The 19,791-nt window shown below is 40.3% G+C and overlaps 1 protein-coding gene across 1 annotated transcript; it reads left to right on the top strand.

The window, feature by feature from the left end:
* Window positions 1-11,670: 11,670 nt before the first annotated feature.
* LOC120743290 lies at window positions 11,671-16,494 on the top strand. The gene is made up of 4 exons (XM_040046873.1): window positions 11,671-11,854; window positions 12,704-13,051; window positions 15,184-15,516; window positions 15,604-16,494. The coding sequence occupies exons 1-4, from the start codon at window positions 11,818-11,820 to the stop codon at window positions 15,738-15,740; spliced, it is 855 nt and encodes a 284-aa protein (XP_039902807.1). The 5' UTR covers window positions 11,671-11,817; the 3' UTR covers window positions 15,741-16,494.
* The last annotated feature ends 3,297 nt before the right edge of the window (window positions 16,495-19,791 follow it).

The following is a 19,791-nucleotide window of genomic DNA, read 5'->3' as shown; positions in this document are numbered from 1 at the left end:
TGAGCTTTAAGGTGAGATTCTCAAGTTTCTGGCAAAAACACATTTATATTTAGAAATCAATTCAGGATTTAATAAATCAATATTGCGTTATTCAAGCTAAAATCGATTTCCGTCCATCCTCTTCAGGGTGACAGGGGGGCCGGAGTCTATCCCAGCTGTCTTAGGGGAAGAGGCAGAGTACACCCTGTACAGTTCCAGTCTGTCGCAGAGCTAACACATAGACAACCATTCACACCAGAGTTTCCAGTTACCTAGTCCCACTAACTGAATGTCTTTCAACTGTGGGAGGAAGCTGAAGTACCTGTAGAGAACCCAACTCCACACAGAAAGACCCTGATGGTGGAATTTAACTCAGGACATTCTCGCTGTGAGTGTGAGGCAACAGTGCTAACCACCGAACCACCTGAAAATTAATTTTTCAAAAACTCACCCCTATTTATTAGTTCTGGATAATCCAAAATATCTAGAACTAGTAACCATCTTTATTCCACGGGCTAAAATAAGAGCAAACATCTTTAGTCATCTTTAGTACTTTACCCTTGATTTATGATGGTGGGTAGCTGTTAATTTTCTTAACCGTTTGTGAAGACTTAATTAAGAAAATGTGAAAGCTCACTGGAGCCCCAAAGAGCCCGGGGAGGTCATGCAGTTTTTGAATTTTACCAACACGCCGCCCTGTTTCCCTCGCCTTCTGTGGCATTTCCTCCTGGAGAAAGGTGGATCACAGCAGAGGAACAATGGAAGTCATACACCAGAAGAGTAGAGACATATTTGAAGAAAATATCTGTAAACAAAGCTACCACAAACAAAACAGGTAACAGCTGACGGCAAGCCATCTTGACACACCAAATCATATAAAAGAAAACAAAAAACAAACAAACACTGGTAGCAGATGCAGCTTTTATTTTCTCTGCTACTGGAGAAGGCCTCTGTCGGGAAGATCTTCTCTGTCCAGACACAACTTGAATTCTGTTGTGGCGTCAACTTTTGTTTAAGGAAACTCTTACATCTTCCATCAAACATCATAAACATGATTATTTAGGATTATCAAATCTGAAACAATCATGTTCAGATTAAAAGAGGCTCCTCCAAATTAAATGTGCTTATAAATTACTGCAGCATGTTCTGTGCAACAACCCTTTAAAGCCGGTCGGAGCGGGCACGCTCTGTTTTGCGTAACTATTTTTAAATCCCGGTAGCACTGCAACCACGTGAGCTAGCGCAATAATTTTTTTTGCATATGAAACCGGAGGAGTTGTACTTACATCTTGTGCCATCAGCTTGTCCTAGGTCACAGTTTCCTTCCACATATAGCTTTGCAAAAACTGCATAAAAAGCACCTCCAGCAACAAAAACATAATATTCCAGAAACACGCTTTGCCGATCCGATCAGCTGTTTGTAACACTTCCTACGTCCATCAGCGTGAACTATCACATGACCGCATGACCTGGCCGAAACCGGAAGTGACGTCATTTTGCGGAAATGTAGTTTTTTTTTACCATCAGGGCCTTATGAGCCTATACTAGTGTTTTGTTATGTTTGACTTTATGACTTTCTGTGTCGTTTCTGGGATGCTTAGGACTCATATTGCACTGCTGGAAATAGTTTATTTTGATGCATATGCTGTTTTTTTGCAAATTTGCAGTATAATATTTATTTTCATTTTTCCTGCAGTGTATGAAAATTGGTGTATTTCAAAAGTAAAACTATGAAGACACTCAAAATAAGTTTCCTGTGGTAGGAAACTATTTTGTGCAACTTTTTTGTATTTACGGTTTGGAGGGATAAGCCTCTTAAATTTCTCTAACTACAAATATATGTTAAAAAAGCAAAAACGATTTTAAATTTTTTTGTAGTTTATTGCACTTTTTTGCAATTTATGCAATTACTATGCACTTAATGCATACATATTATTAAAATCTGAGCTATAATTGTTGTATTGATGTATAGCAATTTGAAATGCTCCCAAAAATGGCTCCACAGCATGTAAAAATATAATATAAGCTCTGGCGGACTTGGTTCTATGGTAGGTCTTAAAGGGTTAAAAATAATTTAAAGTAGTGTGGTCACAAAATGTTTTGTAACTGAAACACAGTTTTTCAGAACCATCTGAAAAGAGATTATATATCCACAAACAAACTAGCATGGACTGTGGTCTCCTCCTTATTACTGTGAAGTCCTTAATTTCAGGTAATTGGACGAATTAGCTAAAATGTGAGAGAGGGTTGCATGTTACGCAACAGGTCGTTACTGATCCAAAATTACTTGTAGTTACTTTGGATTCTAGTAATGTGCTAGGTTTACCTTTTAGGTAATCTCTTTTAGGTAATTTCTAGGTTTACCTTGCATTTTCTATTCACAATGGATATCTTGGATTCCTGCAGATTTAGAAAACAGCAAGTGTTATACCATATTTTCTTTGTTTTAACATGAAAATCAGTAATTGCATCTCACCTCTTCATAAGTCTCACGTCTTGATGTGTACTGCATCCGCAGACGCATTGCTTCATTTCACTGGTAACAAATCTTCATTGAAGGATCAAATCCTTCTTCCTGAAGGGTTTGTGGCCATGTTGTTAAGCAACAAAGATACCAGATTTCTGACTGCTGACTCGACTGCACCATTGCCATAAAACAGATTTGAATTATTTAGTTAAAACTGCAACAATCAGTCATGAAAGGAGTCACATGATTAGAAACTCGTGAACTTCTTCCATAAGAAAACTATGCTGGTAATTCACCATAGGTTAACTTAAACTCCACAGCTGCATCTGTAACTACAATTTCACAACATATTTAATGAAAGGAACAGCAAGAACAAATATCTGAACTGACCTGATGCTGTGGTGTAGTATTTTTGGAGCAATTCTTTCATTCCGTTATGTCTTCTTTAGCTGCAGAGGAAATCCTAATCACTCCTTGTGGAAGAAGCTAGGCTGAGGAGGAAACACCCCTTTAGGACTGATTCCTTCAACATCTGTTTCACGACAATGCGATAGCACCATCATACCACACCAGTGATGGTCGTAAAAACATCTATATCTTGAAATAAAAGCATTAAACATACTAACCAAACGTGTTTTTTTGATTTAGTTTAAACCAAACACTCCACTGGATTTAGCAACATTGTGTTTCCACAATACTGATTGGAGACCAAAACAGCCAATCAGAATTTTTGCAATTGCAACCTTTGCAAGGGTTCACTGAAAAATATGTATTAACTCTTAAACTATTTTATTCGACAAGTTGAGAATAAGAATTTTGGTTCTCCAGTGTAGTTTTGAAGTGCTGAACATTTTCTGTGATAATGTCAGTAAATATGTAGTTAAATGCACAGCTCAAAAACAGGCCAGCAGAAACATCACAGGGTTTTCTGCTCAAGAGAAGAGGACTTGTTAGAGTCGGCTGAGTGAATGATAGCTGTAACTGTTTGAGGTGGTGTGGAGTCTTGGATCGATGCATATTTGGTTGCTTTTCTTTAACAGGCTGCAGGAAGCAGCCAGCTGATGACAAACAGCCGCAGAAAACTGGAGATCCAGCCAGCCACCTGAGAGGAAAGAGAGAGGGAAGGAGACACAGAGAGGAAGTAGAGGAAGGAAAGAAGGAAAACAAACCTGACCTGCCAGGACCATCATGAGTTTCTACCTGCTCTGAAAAGGTGGTGTAAAAATACCCCAGCAGTGTTGTTTCAAACAGTCCAGCTTAAATTACAAAACTTAAAACTAATCTTAGACTAAATCTAATCTTAGACTAATTAAACACAGTCAACTCTGTGTTATCAGTGAGGACACTGGACCTTAAAAGTAATTAAAAACTAGGACAAAATTCCTTAAGTACTGTTGGGGTTGAAAATTTGAGATCACATCACGTTCCAGCGCTGTAAATTGTAATTTCACCTGCTAAAGCGAATTAAATCTTTTTAAAAGACAGATATTTCTCCAGGAATTATTCTGAAAAATCTGAACATTACAGTACATTCAAACTTATATATGAGATTTGTCCTACATATGGATGATTTCAGAGATTTCTGCCTATGACAGCTTAGATAAGCTCCAAGTCCCCTGTGACTTTACGTTTGAGGCCCAGAGTTAAAATTAATGTGAGTAATAGGTTCTTATCACAAACATAGAGACATGCTGAAGCTTTAGGTTATCAAACTTAAACATTTTAATCATGGCAACAGCTTTTAAAGGTTCTTTGTTCAAATGACATTTAATACATGTCAGTCTGCTGATGAGCCTTGTGTGAGCACTGAGGTGGAAGTTGGGCTGTAAAGAGTGTCTGTCCCACTGGGCAGTTTCATTTCACATGACTGACTTCCTCTTAAAAACAAAAGTGAACTTTCTTTATGTGCTTACAGCTGGAGAGAAAATGCTGAGTGTTTTTTTTTCTTTGTTCAGTCAGCAGCAGATTTAAAGGACTTTGTGTTTGTTTGAGCTTTTTACAGGAGGATGAAGACGTTGCTGGTGATCCTGCTCCTCATAAATGGTAAGAAACTGAATGCAGATCAATCTGCACTCACACCACAGTTTAAGGCCGATAATCTCACTGTGTGGTGTTTATGTGATGATTTAAATTAATGCATTGTACAAAATACAAATGTAATGATGTGTTCCCTGAGAATCGAGAGAGGCTTCTGTCCAAGACAGAAATAATAGAGAAGTAAGAGCGACTTTACATTTACAGAGTAAAGATTCATGTTTCATGCTTTGTTATATTTGACGTTGACTGTACTTGAGATTAATTACATATTTTTGCATTTAAGAAAATCTTTTCTTTAAAACTTGCAAACACATAAATACAACGCTGGGTTTAGTTGGGTTTTGGGCAGATATTGGTTTAGTTAAGCTTTAAAACATTGTTATTTCTAAAATAGAAATGAGTTCATTTTGAAAGACCTGTGTTTCTTCAGACAAAAGTATTTCATGTGTGATTATTCAGTTAATTGATAGATTACTCAATTACTCAGTTTTGGTGCTTTGCGGTCAGGGTGGAGGTCCTGTCAACTGGAATGGCCCAATCCCCAGTTGACAAATCTGGCTATAGTGACAGGGAGAGTCACCCCTCTGATGGGGAAGGAGCCCATACTGGTGTGTGATGCTGAGAGATCCTGGCTGGATGTAGTCAGGCTCACCATCACACAGCTGTGTTGATCTGCTGTGATGAAGATCGAGCTGAGCATGAAGGCAAAGCTTCATCCAGTCTATGTTACTCACAGCCTTGAGCTCTGGACAGTGACTAAAAAAATTAGCTTGCTGATAGAAAAGAACACAGCTTCCTCTGAAGGGTGGCTGGGCTCTCCCTCAAGCAGGAGGCAGGTTGCGTGGTTGTTCCCAAGGGACTAACAGCAGAGCTGCAAATTCTCCACATTTAAAGGACGCAGCTGAGGTGGTTCAGCCTCCTGACTGGAAAAACTCCTCAGACGGAGGCCCTGGGACAGATGTAAGACACAGTGGAGAGATATATCTCTCAGATGGCTTGGGAATGCCTCGTTGTCCTCCACAGGTGAGCTTGAGGAGGTGGAGAGAGATCTCAGGGCATGTGTGCTCAGAGTGCTGCCCCAGCAATCCGGAGTCAGACAATATTCTCAGTGCGAAGGTTTCTGAATTTTAGAACACTTTAACTTTAAGTCTTGGAGCTAGCTAGAAATGCTAGTGAGCAAATTCCTTAACCTGCTAACTTCCTGCTAACTCCCTAACCTGCTGAGCTTCATGCTGGAAAATGACATGCACAAAATAAATGGAGTATTTCTCTGCAATTACAAACTCTGTGTGAACAATGTTGGTATCAAAATAAAGCTAACACGAAGATTTAATCGGAGGTGAAAATATTGCTCTAGATGTTACTGTTTCAAAGTTATTAGAAAAAAGTACTAACAGAAAAAGTAGTAATTTATTTAATCATTATTTATTTTTTAGCAGATAAGCCTCAATTCACATTTTAATCCAGAAAATCATTAATCAACATATAAACATCGTCGGTGGAAACATTTGTTCTTTTCTTCAAACTATTTTTTAGTTTTTAATCTTGTACTTGAAACCAAATATAGAGAGGGCCTAGCCTAACAAATGAAACAGGAAAAGACCGAAACCCATTTATTTCAACAAAGTAACTGTATTCTAAATACCACCTTTTTAAACGGTAACTGTAACGGAATACAGTTACTCATATGTTGTATTTTAAATACCTAACGGCGGTACATGTATTCTGTTACTCCCCAACACTGTCAGTACACTGTGTTTTATACGGTTGTCCAGTCTTGTCCCTCCTTCCTTTCGCCTCCCACTCTTACCCCACTATTATTACTTCTAACACTTTTCCACTTCTGTTGTTTTCTGACAGTTTCTCTTCTCACCGCGGTCTAACTTCCTGATGAGTCACTTAAACACTGATATTGAAAATATAGAAAACTCATTAATCATATTTCTTTGTTTAAAATTCTGATTTGTTTTTAGAGCATTTATCATTTGCCTCTGTTCTTACTTGTCTGTAATCTTTATTTCTGTCCAAATTATTAGGGTTGTAATTGGCATCACAGACTGTAGAAACTGGAAGATGGTCACTGATGTCACTAATGAGAAGTCCACTTCCTGTTTTATATTCAGTGTCATTTATAAAAATGTGTCTGTGAGAGCTGCAGGATGTGATGTGGTTCTGCTAATCTTAGAGAACAGGTTCACACAGTATGTTGTTTTACTACCTGGAGATTATTTCTTAGGTTTAAACTGTTATACATTTAACACATCATCAATCACTATCATCACCACGTTCAGTTTCAGACATTTGTCCACATACTGTTCATAACCCTCCAGTTCAAAGTCTGCTCCTTTATCCATATTAATCAAAGTGTCCGATAAGGCAATGATACCGAGTGGATATGAAAACTGGTTTAGATATTCCTTGATATGATTAAAATCTATAGACCGCTACAGTTAAATTGGAAAACTGACCATTTATTCTCAATTTGAATCCCCTGTTTGTTCATTTGTATAATAGCAGCAGTCATTATTGATATTAGAGAAGAAGCTGTTTTCTGGGTGTATTTGATATTCCTGTGTGTGATCCGTATACAGGGAGTGCAGAATTATTAGGCAAGTTGTATTTTTGAGGAATAATTTTATTATTGAACAACAACCATGTTCTCAATGAACCCAAAAAACTCATTAATATCAAAGCTGAATGTTTTTGGAAGTAGTTTTTAGTTTGTTTTTAGTTTTAGCTATTTTAGGGGGATATCTGTGTGTGCAGGTGACTATTACTGTGCATAATTATTAGGCAACTTAACAAAAAACAAATAAATACCCATTTCAATTATTTATTTTTACCAGTGAAACCAATATAACATCTCCACATTCACAAATATACATTTCTGACATTCAAAAAACAAATCAGCGACCAATATAGCCACCTTTCTTTGCAAGGACACTCAAAAGCCTGCCATCCATGGATTCTGTCAGTGTTTTGATCTGTTCACCATCAACATTGCGTGCAGCAGCAACCACAGCCTCCCAGACACTGTTCAGAGAGATGTACTGTTTTCCCTCCTTGTAAATCTCACATTTGATGATGGACCACAGGTTCTCAATGGGGTTCAGATCAGGTGAACAAGGAGGCCATGTCATTAGTTTCTCTTCTTTTATACCCTTTCTTGCCAGCCACGCTGTGGAGTACTTGGACGCGTGTGATGGAGCATTGTCCTGCATGAAAATCATGTTTTCTTGAAGGATGCAGACTTCTTCCTGTACCACTGCTTGAAGAAGGTGTCTTCCAGAAACTGGCAGTAGGACTGGGAGTTGAGCTTGACTCCATCCTCAACCCGAAAAGGCCCCACAAGCTCATCTTTGATGATACCAGCCCAAACCAGTACTCCACCTCCACCTTGCTGGCGTCTGAGTCGGACTGGAGCTCTCTGCCCTTTACCAATCCAGCCACGGGCCCATCCATCTGGCCCATCAAGACTCACTCTCATTTCATCAGTCCATAAAACCTTAGAAAAACCAGTCTTGAGATATTTCTTGGCCCAGTCTTGACGTTTCAGCTTGTGTGTCTTGTTCAGTGGTGGTCGTCTTTCAGCCTTTCTTACCTTGGCCATGTCTCTGAGTATTGCACACCTTGTGCTTTTGGACACTCCAGTGATGTTGCAGCTCTGAAATATGGCCAAACTGGTGGCAAGTGGCATCTTGGCAGCTGCACGCTTGACTTTTCTCAGTTCATGGGCAGTTATTTTGCGCCTTGGTTTTTCCACACGCTTCTTGCGACCCTGTTGACTATTTTGAGTGAAACGCTTGATTGTTCGATGATCACGCTTCAGAAGCTTTGCAATTTTGAGACTGCTGCATCCCTCTGCAAGATATCTCACTATTTTTGACTTTTCTGAGCCTGTCAAGTCCTTCTTTTGACCCATTTTGCCAAAGGAAAGGACGTTGCCTAATAATTATGCACACCTGATATAGGGTGTTGATGTCATTAGACCACACCCCTTCTCATTACAGAGATGCACATCACCTAATATGCTTAATTGGTAGTAGGCTTTCGAGCCTATACAGCTTGGAGTAAGACAACATCCATGAAAAGGATGATGTGGACAAAATACTCATTTGCCTAATAATTCTGCACTCCCTGTAGTTTAATGTTTTCAATTCTGTCTGATGGATGCAGCTGTTTCTTCCAGATGTAGCTGAGTTGTTCCTTTCAGTGTGTTTCATAAGTGATTTGTGTGGTTGTTTGTTAACTTGTTTAGAGTCTAGATCATGCTGCTGACTGATATTTTTGGGGATCCACCATGTTTTTGATGACAAGCACCTTAGCTTCCTCAGATGATCTGTTTAGTTTAATGAATATTTTACAGGTTGTGATCCAGGTACTTTGAATTTTTCCCAGTTTCTTATGGTACAGTACTTTTTTGTGGCTATTTCAGTGTTGTATTTAAGTATTTAAGTCTTCGGATATGAGATTTGTTTTAACTTTTAAGAACAAACTTAAATATCCAAATTACAAACATTTATTAGAATTAAATATAAAGTTTCTCGTTATTCAATTCAATAAATTTTTTTAATTCAATTTTCCTTTTTATTTTTCTTTCTATTTTTTAACTTTTAGAAAAGAAAAAAAAAACTAAGAAACAAAGTTATGTCTTTGAAAAATGACAAGTGTCATGGTGTGTGCTGTGCAGGCAGGAGAAGAGGACCCACACGGTGGACTCATTGAGGCAAAACATGAACTTGAAAGCAGCTTTATTGCTGACCAAGGAAAACCAAACAGAAAACCTAAACTGGAGATAGAACCGAAATACACAAGAAAACATCAGGAAAGACACATCAGGGCCCTATTTCAGGAAGCCGGTTTAGAAAACTCAGAGTGAAAAACGATACTCAGGGTTGAGTAACCCCGAACTGTCCAACTCGGAATATTCGGTTTCAGAAAGGCTGATAACAAGTAGTTCAGTCAACGCGGAGTTGCTTTAACCCCAAGTTAAGCACGCGCACGAGGATACATAAAGCCCTGATTAGTGGAGCACAGATTAAGCGAGTCACCATGGAGACGGAGGGAAAGAAGGCGCGGTCAATGTATTTTACAGCGCTTGAGGCCGAAATTCTGATGGCAGCATATGCCGATAACATGCAAATTTTGCAGAAAAAAAGTAACACAGCCTCAGCTGCAAAACAAAGGGAGCATGCATGGCAAAACAAAGCCGACAGAGTCAATGCGTGAGTGTTAATTTAAACATTGATCTAGGGATTTCCACCCATTTAACACGTTATTTTATTATATTTTATTTTTTATTTTATACATTTGATTTTGTGACGTGATGTGAGCGCAGGTGCAACCCAACAGGCCCCAAACGTTCCTGGCAGCAAGTAAAAATGAAATATAAAAATATAGTCCAAACAGGTAAGGTGTAATTGTATTATGAGCCATAGTGCTTGGTCTGTTTGTCCGATGTAAATCAATTGCAGTTAGAGGCTACATTAATTTTCTTTCTGTAAGCACTTATTAAAATTATCTGAGCACATTACAAGTACATATTTGCTTACTCTGTGTGCTCAAATGTGGCCCGTTATAGCCAACAGAAAAAAAGCGGAGGCCCGAAAAACAGGTGGGGGTCCTCCACCACCACCACTCACAGAGGCTGAGCAGTTGGCTTCCACATTTGTGATAATGTTGGCAGCATCACATATGATCTTCACAGTGCAGAGAACACAAATTAGCATCCATTACTATAATGAAATAATTTGTTAGTTTGAAATGCTACAGGGAACTATGTACCTGTACATTAATGCTGTGGAAAGACTTCCTGTTCACATAGTCTCCTTCATTTACTGAAGGAGCAATGATTGGAATGTGAGTGCCATCTATACAGCCAATCACGCCTGGGAACCGTGAGAATAAATGTAAAATTTAAGTAGTAGTCCAAGTATCACCACATCATGGATTAAGTATTGTTCATCCTGCTACCTGCAATTTTGTGGAATCCCTCTTTGATGAATCTTGTGGGTCTATGACCGGGGAACACCACAAACGAGTACAGGAGACGTTTCAGTGCAACTGTAACATTCCTGACTGCCCGACAGACGGTAGCCTTGGAAACGTGCTCAGCGTCACCAATATTATACAGAAAGCTCCCGTTTGCAAAAAACCGAAGTGCAATACAAATAATATGTACAGAACTGAGAGAATGTCCGCGATGTCACATGAGCAATATTAGGCCTGAGGATGTTATTCAAATAAATTATAGATTGTGCTGAAAAACGGTAACGTTCACACAGGAAATCATCAGGAAATGATAAAATGTCCAAACGCGCTCTAATCACTCTCTCCCGGCGGAGAGCTCTGCGGAGAATTTGGGCTTCAACATCTACTGGCTCTTCAAGGAAGGGGCACGCCATGTCTGACACTTCCTACAGTCAGGTTTCCGACACAGAGGCGGAGAACGTCAGGGTTAGTTGAAGTAAACCTGCTCGGGAGCAGGTTAGCTTCACGGAGTGTGTCGTCATAGTGACTCAGTCAGGCTTCAGCTGAACTTGCTTTGTGAAACCGAAAACCCAGAGTTTTCGTTAACTCAGGGTATACTTACTCAGAGTTTGCACTAAACCGGCTTCCTGAAACAGGGCCCTGGAGGGAGAAATGATGCCAACAACAGGACAACAAGTACTGACTGACAGGGACTAAAATACACTGGCAGGTACAGGAACAGGTGGACACACAGCTGGATGTCATTAGGCTAGACAAGACAAGGAAGTAAGGCAGAATACACTAACATGAGACAAGACCTTCAAAGTAAAACAGGAAACAGGACCAGAGTGACATCAGGAGCAAAGGAATCCACAGGCTCGGAAATACAAAACAGACACCAAAAAACTAGCAACCTTGAACAATAGAAGAAAACAGCCTAAAAACAATAATACAAAATCTAAACACTGGGCCACGGGTCCAGGACCGTAACAACAAGTGAGTCAAACAGCTGCACATCCTCGCTGCAGGTGTGAAGAAGGAAACCTCAAATGCAAAACAATGTAAATGTATAAAAATGTTTTGACAAACTTTAAAATCCTACTGTCAGTTTTGTAAAGCTTAAAGTTTAATTTCTAAATTTAAGTTTCAAATGACAGCAGAATATTAATCCCATAGAGCAGCAAACAGCCCTGTAGACGTGTTGTTTCTCCTCTAAATTTAATTCTGTCATTTGCTGTAAAAAGAAAAAATAAATAAATAAATATTTTGAAGGCTCAACAGGAAATGATCAGCTTATCTTAAGAGGACCAAACCTTTAGTGCGGCAGCAGCTGCGTGTTGTTGTTATCAGGACTTTAACTGGAGATGAAGATGTTGCTGCCGCTCCTGCTCCTCGTACTCGGTAAGAGCGCTCTTTGAATGCAAACACAACAACACAGCTGTTTGTGCTTTTAGACAACATAAAGTCTAACATGAGTTTACTGAATGTAAACTGACTCTACTTGACTTTATTCCTTATAACCCCCTCTGGGACTTCATGCAGGGTGCTCACAGGGTTACAGCTGAGTTCATATCTGTTTAAGACAAACTATCTGTGTGTTCCAGATGTCTGTTTCTTACTGATAGAACCACAAACCTGCCAGAGAGTAGTGACGTTTGACAAGATTAACGACTATGGCAAAAACAGAAGATGAAAAAGTGTCCAATGATACAGATGAAAATTGGTTGTGTTGCCAGTTGTGTGTAACATTGTCAGTGGTGACACTTTCATGTGTTGTAACACTGAGATGTCTGTTTATGAATAAACTGTTTGTTTTCTGTGTGGTTGTGTTTCTGCCTCATTTGATGTTGTTGCATGGTGAGGTTATTTGTTACAAATTGATGGACTGCGGTGTCGTTGTTAGCCCTGCTGTCTCATTACAGGAAGGCGTCTGAGCTCAGATCTGCTTGTATCTGTGTTCATTTTCAATAAGAAATGAACACAGATACAAGAAAATAAGAGATGGTTTCCTCCTTTCACCTCAGTGTTCTTCAGTCATCCATCAGTTTTCTTTGACATCTTTGATGTCCTTTCAGTCAGTGTTTGTTGGAGAGGAAGAATCCGTGTTTGAATACTTTTTATAAAACATGGCTGAGAGTGATGTTACATATTCTGCAACTTTCTGAAACCACTTTATATGAACCCAAGGAGAAAATCCACTGCATACACATAATAAGTGTTTTTGTTGTGTGTGCTTGTGTCTCCTTCCAGTTTCCCAGCATGCCCTGGCTCCGGTGGTGGAGGTGTATGAGGGGGAAATATCTGTCCTGTTGCCTTGCGAGTACTCAGGTGTTATACCTGAAAACCCCACAGTGTTGTGGACTCGCAATGATCTCAACCCCAAATCTGTCCACCTACGACGAGAGGAAACGGATGATCTTAAAGGGCAAAACCAGCATTACAGGGGGCGCACATCAATGAGGGATGATGCTCTGGACACTTCAGACTTCAGCCTCACTCTGAGAAACCCCGAAGCCACTGATAGCAGCATCTACACCTGCTCCATCAGAAATGAAAGGGCAGAACTGAAACTGAAAGACATACAGCTGCATGTCAAAGGTACAAAACCCAACACCTGTGATTATGAAGGTCAGAGGTCAAACTAAAGAGTAACAGAAAAGATTTTTCTAGTACTGAAATCTTATAAAATAGTGGTAAAGTTTTCTAGATGCAACCACACTGGAAAAATAAAAACATGAACACCAAAGAAGAAGAAAATAGAATCTTATTGGTACAATTTTTGGTGTATCTACTAAATCTGGATGATTTGATCCAGAAATTCTTACATGTGCAGGAAAACCAGCAGCTTGCCTGCCTAATAGGGACAGACAATAACACAACATGGTCTCTTACTTATGTGTGATTACTAACAGTAGTACTGTGAAGACCTGGTACAGTTTTGGCTCACAAGCTTTCCTTATATTTTTCATGCAGAATAGAGATTTTAATGACTTTATTATTGATATTTATTTTTACTGGCAGCAGAGTCAGAGGTCAGTAACACAGATGCTCAGATCTCAGATCAGGTCGATTCTATGATTAAAATTAGTGTGACTGAATCTGCTTCTTTAGTTACAGAACATCCGGAAAATACTCTCAGCCCTTCCTTTTTTCCACATTTTGTTATGTAACAGCCTTATTCCAAAATGGATGGAATCAGCTTTTCATCTCCAAATTCTTCCTGCACAATACCCCCATAATGAATATGGAAAAAAATTGGCTTAAACTTTTTTTAAAATTTAAGCCAATTTTTTTTTTTTTTTTTTTAATTTAAGCTAAAATTAACAGATGGACAGAAGTACTTGCAGCCTTTTCTGGGACACTAAAATTGAATCTCAGTTGAACCTTGTTCCCTCTGATAATCTGCCAGATGGTTGTTGATTGGAGTCCACTTGTGATAGATTCAGTTGATTGGACATGATTTGGAAAGGCACACATGTCTGTATAAGGTCCAACAGTTGACAGTACATGTCAGAACACAAATCGAGCTTTGAAGTCCAAGGAATTGTCTGCAGACCTCTGAGACAGTATGCATTGAATCGAGTTTGCCAAAAAGCCCCTGAAGTATCTCAGATCATGAAAAAGAAAATTCTCTGGTCTGATGAAACCACTATTAAACTCTTTGGCCTGAATGCCAAGTGTCATGTCTGGAAAAAACAGCATCATGCTGTGGGACATTTTACAGTGGAAGAACTAAAAGATTTCCTGAATGCACCAATGTGTAGAGACCTCCTTGATAACAACCTCCTCCAGAGTGCTCTGTACCTTGGACTGGCTGAAGGTTTATCTTCCAACAGGAAAACGATCCTAAACATAGAGACAAGATAACATAGGAGGGCTTCGGCACCACTTTGTTGTCTTTGTTCTTGAGTGGTCCAGCCAGAGCCCAGACAAGAACCCAATCAAACATCTCTGGAGAGATTAGACAATGCCTTTGCACTGACACTCCCCATCCAGCCTGATGGTGCTTGAGAGGGTCTGCAAAGAAGAATAAAGAAAATGCCTAAAAATAGCTGCCATACTGAGAAAAGACTCAAGGCTGTAATTGCTGCCAAAGTTGCTTCAACAAAGCACTGAGCAAAGTTTGTGATTACATGTTATTCTCATTTTTTTTTTTAATACATTTGCAATCATTTAAACAATAGCCTGTCATTGCGGGGTATTGTTAAATTCAATTCAATTTTATTCATACAGCACCAAACCACAACAACAGTCGCCTCAAGGCGCTTTATATTGTACAGCAGATCGTACAATAATACATACAAAGAAAAAAACCCAACAATCATATGACCCCCTATGAGCAAGCACTTTGGCGACAGTGGGAAGGAAAAACTCCCTTTTAACAGGAAGAAACCTCTGGCAGAACCAGGCTCAGGGAGGGGCGGGGCCATCTGCTGCGACCGGTTGTGGTGAGAGAAGGAAGACAGGATAAAGACATGATGTGAAAGAGAGGCAGAGGTTAATAACAGATATGATTCAATGCAGAGAGGTCTATTAACACATAGTGAGTGAGGAAGGTGACTGGAAAGGAAAAACTCAATGCATCATGGGAATCCCCCGGTATTGTGTGTGTAGAAATGTGAGGTGAAACTCAATCTAATCCATGTTGGAATAACAAAATGTGGAACAAATAAAACACTGGGAATACTTTCCAGATGCAATTTTTATAATTTGGTTTACTGTCCTCTCAGACCAAGAACTGAAAGAGGAGGTCGTTGTAGGATCAGAGTCTGTCATCCTGCAATGCAAAACAACACCTGACCTGCCTGAGGACACCACAGTGGAGTGGACAAGATTTGACAGAGAAATCATGATGGTCCATGGATATTCAAATGGAAGTGACCACCTTAAGAAGCAGGACGACCATTACTGTGGTCGCACAAAGATGAACAAAGACTTGCTGAGAACTGGAGACCTCAGTCTGACCCTGAAATACCCCACAGAGAGAGACAGTGGAGAATACATCTGCATCATCTACAGGGACAAAGACATCCTGAGACAGAAAGTAGTGCTGCAGGTCAAAGGTCAGACATGGAGATAAAAACCATGATACAATGCAGGACATTGAGATCAGAGTTCAAAGGACATGTTGTTTGTGTTTTTTTCCACAGAACAGTTTCCATCCTGGGCCACAGCTCTCCTGATTCTCCTGGTTCTCCTGGTTCTTCTTGTGGTTTTTGGAGGTCTCATATATTATTTCCGTCAGTATTTCATGTCAGGTGAGTGTCTCCTGCTACACTACCCATAATGCCGATGGTCAGCAGGTGTCCTCTGGTGGCTCCTTGACTGCGGCTCACACAAACTTGTTCCAGAAGCTGAAAGAGTTGAGAGTTACAAACAGCTGATACAGAGAGCTGAAGAGAAACTTCCAGGTTTGTTCCAGAAGTCAGAAAACCTCCTTCAGACTCAGTCATTGATCAGTGAAACAGCTCCACAACATGACTTTACTAAACAGTGTGTGTGCTTCACTGCATTGATCTGACTCAGAGGCTGCACATGTACTTTATTTGCCCACGTAAATACCTCACTGAGATTAAAGTCCGTTTTACAAGAAAGACCAGCAGAGTCATGTATAAGTTACAACAAATACAATGTGTGACAAATAAAGAAGCAAACACAATTTTCCACACAGACAAGTGAACACAAACATGAATCATGAATTCACAAATCCTATAAAACAACAAAAACACAACACAAAAAAACAAAACCACAACACAACACAAACATGAATCAAGAATCTTATAAAATAACAGGTCATTATAAAATCAACAATGACAAAATTCACACTGATCAAATTGAGCCATTCTCTCACTTCTTTAACTTTAAACTCCTTCTGTAGATTTTTCCAGAGGCAACTTATTCAAAAGTTTTTTCTCCCAATTCTGTTCCAACACTAAGGACACATATATATTACACATATATATTAGGGGTGCAACGATACACAAAATTCACGGTTCGGTTCGGTTCGATACTTTGGAGTCACGGTTCGATATTTTTTCGATTCAAAAAAATGTTCATGACTTTTTAATTTGTCATTTATTAAAATCATAAATATATATTTTAACTCAAAAGTACCGTTTTTAACCCTTGTATGGTGTTCGGGTCTGTGAGACCCGTGTTCAGTTTTTTCAAAAGAAAAATTAAACAATTAATTATTTTTTCACGTGTAAATGTGTTGTGTCTTTCCACTCACTCCACTTGATTATAACTGATTTATTTATAACATTTTATATAAAAGAAAAACGAGAAGCACATTAATTCATAAATGTGATCTAACAAAGGTAAAGGTAAAAAATTAACCATGTTTGCTGTTCATATGTCTTGTAATTGGGATGAAGTAAACATCTGTTGAGTAATTTAACATAAAATTGTTTGATAGTGTTAATTTGGAAAGCCAAAACTCTAGCGGGTCCACCAGACCCATGAACACTGGCTGAGTAACAAAAATATGAACACCACACAAGGGTTAAATTTAATGTTGCTGAAACAACAAAGTAATAAAAAAAATCTATCTGATTGAGAAATCACTCATCTTTGGTAAAGAGAGTTTATTACAGAGAAATGTCTCTTTCCAAAATAAAAGCTATACTATACGCTTCTTCTGGGCTATATTCTCAGCAGCATATTAAACGTATCAGGTCCCCATAAGGAGAATCATGTGCTAACAGCTGTCTAAATGACAAGTGTGACCTCTGTGTAGTGTCTTCTCTGGTCTGCATTCACAACAAAAAGGCAACAAGTTAGAATGCTTTCGTTTATTGTCGTGACCAGTCAGCCTCACAGGAATCCTCCAATACTCTGAGGATTACATTTACACTTGCAGTGTGATCATATAGTGGTAAAATTATACAAATTATATTGGGAAGCCAACACATCACACACAGCATGTGGAGCCACAGTCGATTCTGCCTCAGAGGTTGGGACGCTCAATGCCGCACCAAGAGAACAACCAGTTTGACCAACGGCAGACTCCCTATCACTCGCTTGGTCCATCTGCATGAGCCAGTGAGCCTTCTTTGTCCCTACGTCCTGCAGATTGCCTGGAAGTTCTGGTTCACCTTGTCCACTATCCGTAACTGAGGGACAAGTTGACAATGGTAAGCATTCATTTCCTGCAGGAAGGAAACTCACAGGAAGTAGTAGGTTTCAATGAACAACCTTTTCCCTCAGTGTCATAGGGTCTCTAATGTGGTATACGTTGATGTCAGGTTTCACAGATACCACCTTAAAAACTGTGGATTCCCATTTGTCAGTGATCTTCCTCTTTCCTCTATCACCATGATAAGCAAGCAAGTCTCTGTCACCGACCGAGAGGGCGCACCGCTAGCTTTGCCTCAGTGCAAGCCGACACCATGGGGGACGTTGAGGGTTCTAGCTCGTCTGGTCTACGAGGGCTAGTATTCTCTGGTCTTGGTTGGCAACTGTTTGGGGCTGGAGTAGGTTCAGAGACCAATAAAAACCACTCGCCACCTTGCATCAGTTCTTCTACAAGGGCAGTTTCTAATGTTTGGATCAGAGCACTGGGAGGGCAGGTGGTCACACCTTCCACCTTATTCTTTAGTAGTGAACGGTGGACATGTTTCACGTGACTCAGGTTATCTACCGGAGCAATAGTGTACACGGACCCTTTTTGGTCAGGGGCCTTAAGCACTTTATACACCACCAAACTCCAAACATCCTGAATTTTATGATGGCCTCTAAACCCAACCTCCTTAAGGTAAACCAACTGACCTTCATGCAGGGGAGCATCCCTCACATGCTGGTCGTGACGTATCTTGCGCCAATTAGCTGCAGCCCCCAAGCGTTTATTAGCAAGTTCAAATGTATGATGTAGTTGAGTCTGGTGCTCTACAACCCAGTCATGGGTGCTACCAGCTACAGGCTCCTGAATCCTACCCAACAAAAAGTCAACGGGTAACTGGGGATCTTGGCCAAACATCAGAGCAAATGGTGACTCGCCTGTAGACTGATGTACTGTGGTGTTATATGCAAAGATCACTTGTGGCATATAATAAGCCCAGTCCCTTTTCCGAGAGGTGGGGAGGGTGCACAGCAAATTGTGTAAAGTGCGATTAAACCGCTCACTTTGACCATTACCGGCTGGATGGTAAGGGGTAGTGCGACTCTTCTCAATACCATATATTTGGCAAAGCTGCTCAACCAGATTACTCTCAAAGTTTCTACCTTGATCGGAATGGATACGCCCTGGCACGCCAAATCTGCAGAACCACTCCTTCACCAACACTTCTGCCACTGTCGATGCCCGTTGATCATGGGTTGGGATGGCCTGGGTATATATTTGAGAACACATCTGTCATAACAAGAACATTTTCAACCCCATTACGTGACGGCTCCAATACAGTAAAGTCAACTGCAAGGATCTGATTTGGTCGGGATGCAAGCAAATGGCCCATGTAAGCGTTAGGATAGATTTGAACATCATTAGCTAGTTGGCATCACTCACACTCCTGGCACCACTGTTGGATGTCATGGTACATCCCCGGCCAGTAACACCGCCGAGAAACCAGGTCTATGGTTCTCTTTACACCCTGGTGTCTGTGCTCCTGGTGCAACTGATGCAAAACCTGACCCTGCAGTGACTTGGGCAATAGCACCTGCACCATCTCTTCTCCCCTAGGATGAGAGACCTTGCGATATAACACACCACCCTGCTCCACTAACCTACGCCATTGCCTGACCAATTCGAGGACTTCCCTCGAGGTTTGGCCACGTTCAGTTGCATCAGGCCCCCTTCTCCGTAATCTCAGAAACCCCTGAATAACAGGGTCAGCCTCCTGCAAAACACAAAGGTCAGACGGCGCATGTCCTGGAAAGACTAAGATAGTGGCTTGAACAGCCTCATTTAGTGGTTTCACACCAAAAACCTGTTGCAAAGGGGCAGGCAGAGGGGTACCAGAGACTATGCCTAGTTCATTAACTGAAGTAACTTCAGCGGGATTTTGCCGTGAGAGAGCATCTGCATTCTTATTACTTCGACCAGGTCGATGCTTGATGGTGAAATCAAAGGCAGCAAGCTGTGCAGCCCAGCGCTGTTCTGTAGCGCCCAGCTTGGCTGTGGACAAATGACTGAGGGGATTATTATCTGTATATACTTCTGCCCCAACAGATAATCTCTGAACTTTTTAGTCATGGCCCACTTCAAGGCCAGAAACTCCAAATTCATAGAGCTATAGCTTTCCATATTACGCTCTGTAGGACGAAGGCCACGGCTGGCATATGCTATAGGTCGGATCTTCCCTGCCTGTTCTTGGGAGAGCACTGCATCTAGGCCCTGATAG

Source organism: Simochromis diagramma, unplaced genomic scaffold, assembly GCF_900408965.1.
Source record: "Simochromis diagramma unplaced genomic scaffold, fSimDia1.1 OVJJ01000424.1, whole genome shotgun sequence".
Taxonomy (NCBI): domain Eukaryota; kingdom Metazoa; phylum Chordata; class Actinopteri; order Cichliformes; family Cichlidae; genus Simochromis; species Simochromis diagramma.
This window is presented reverse-complemented; position numbering and strand designations above follow the sequence as displayed.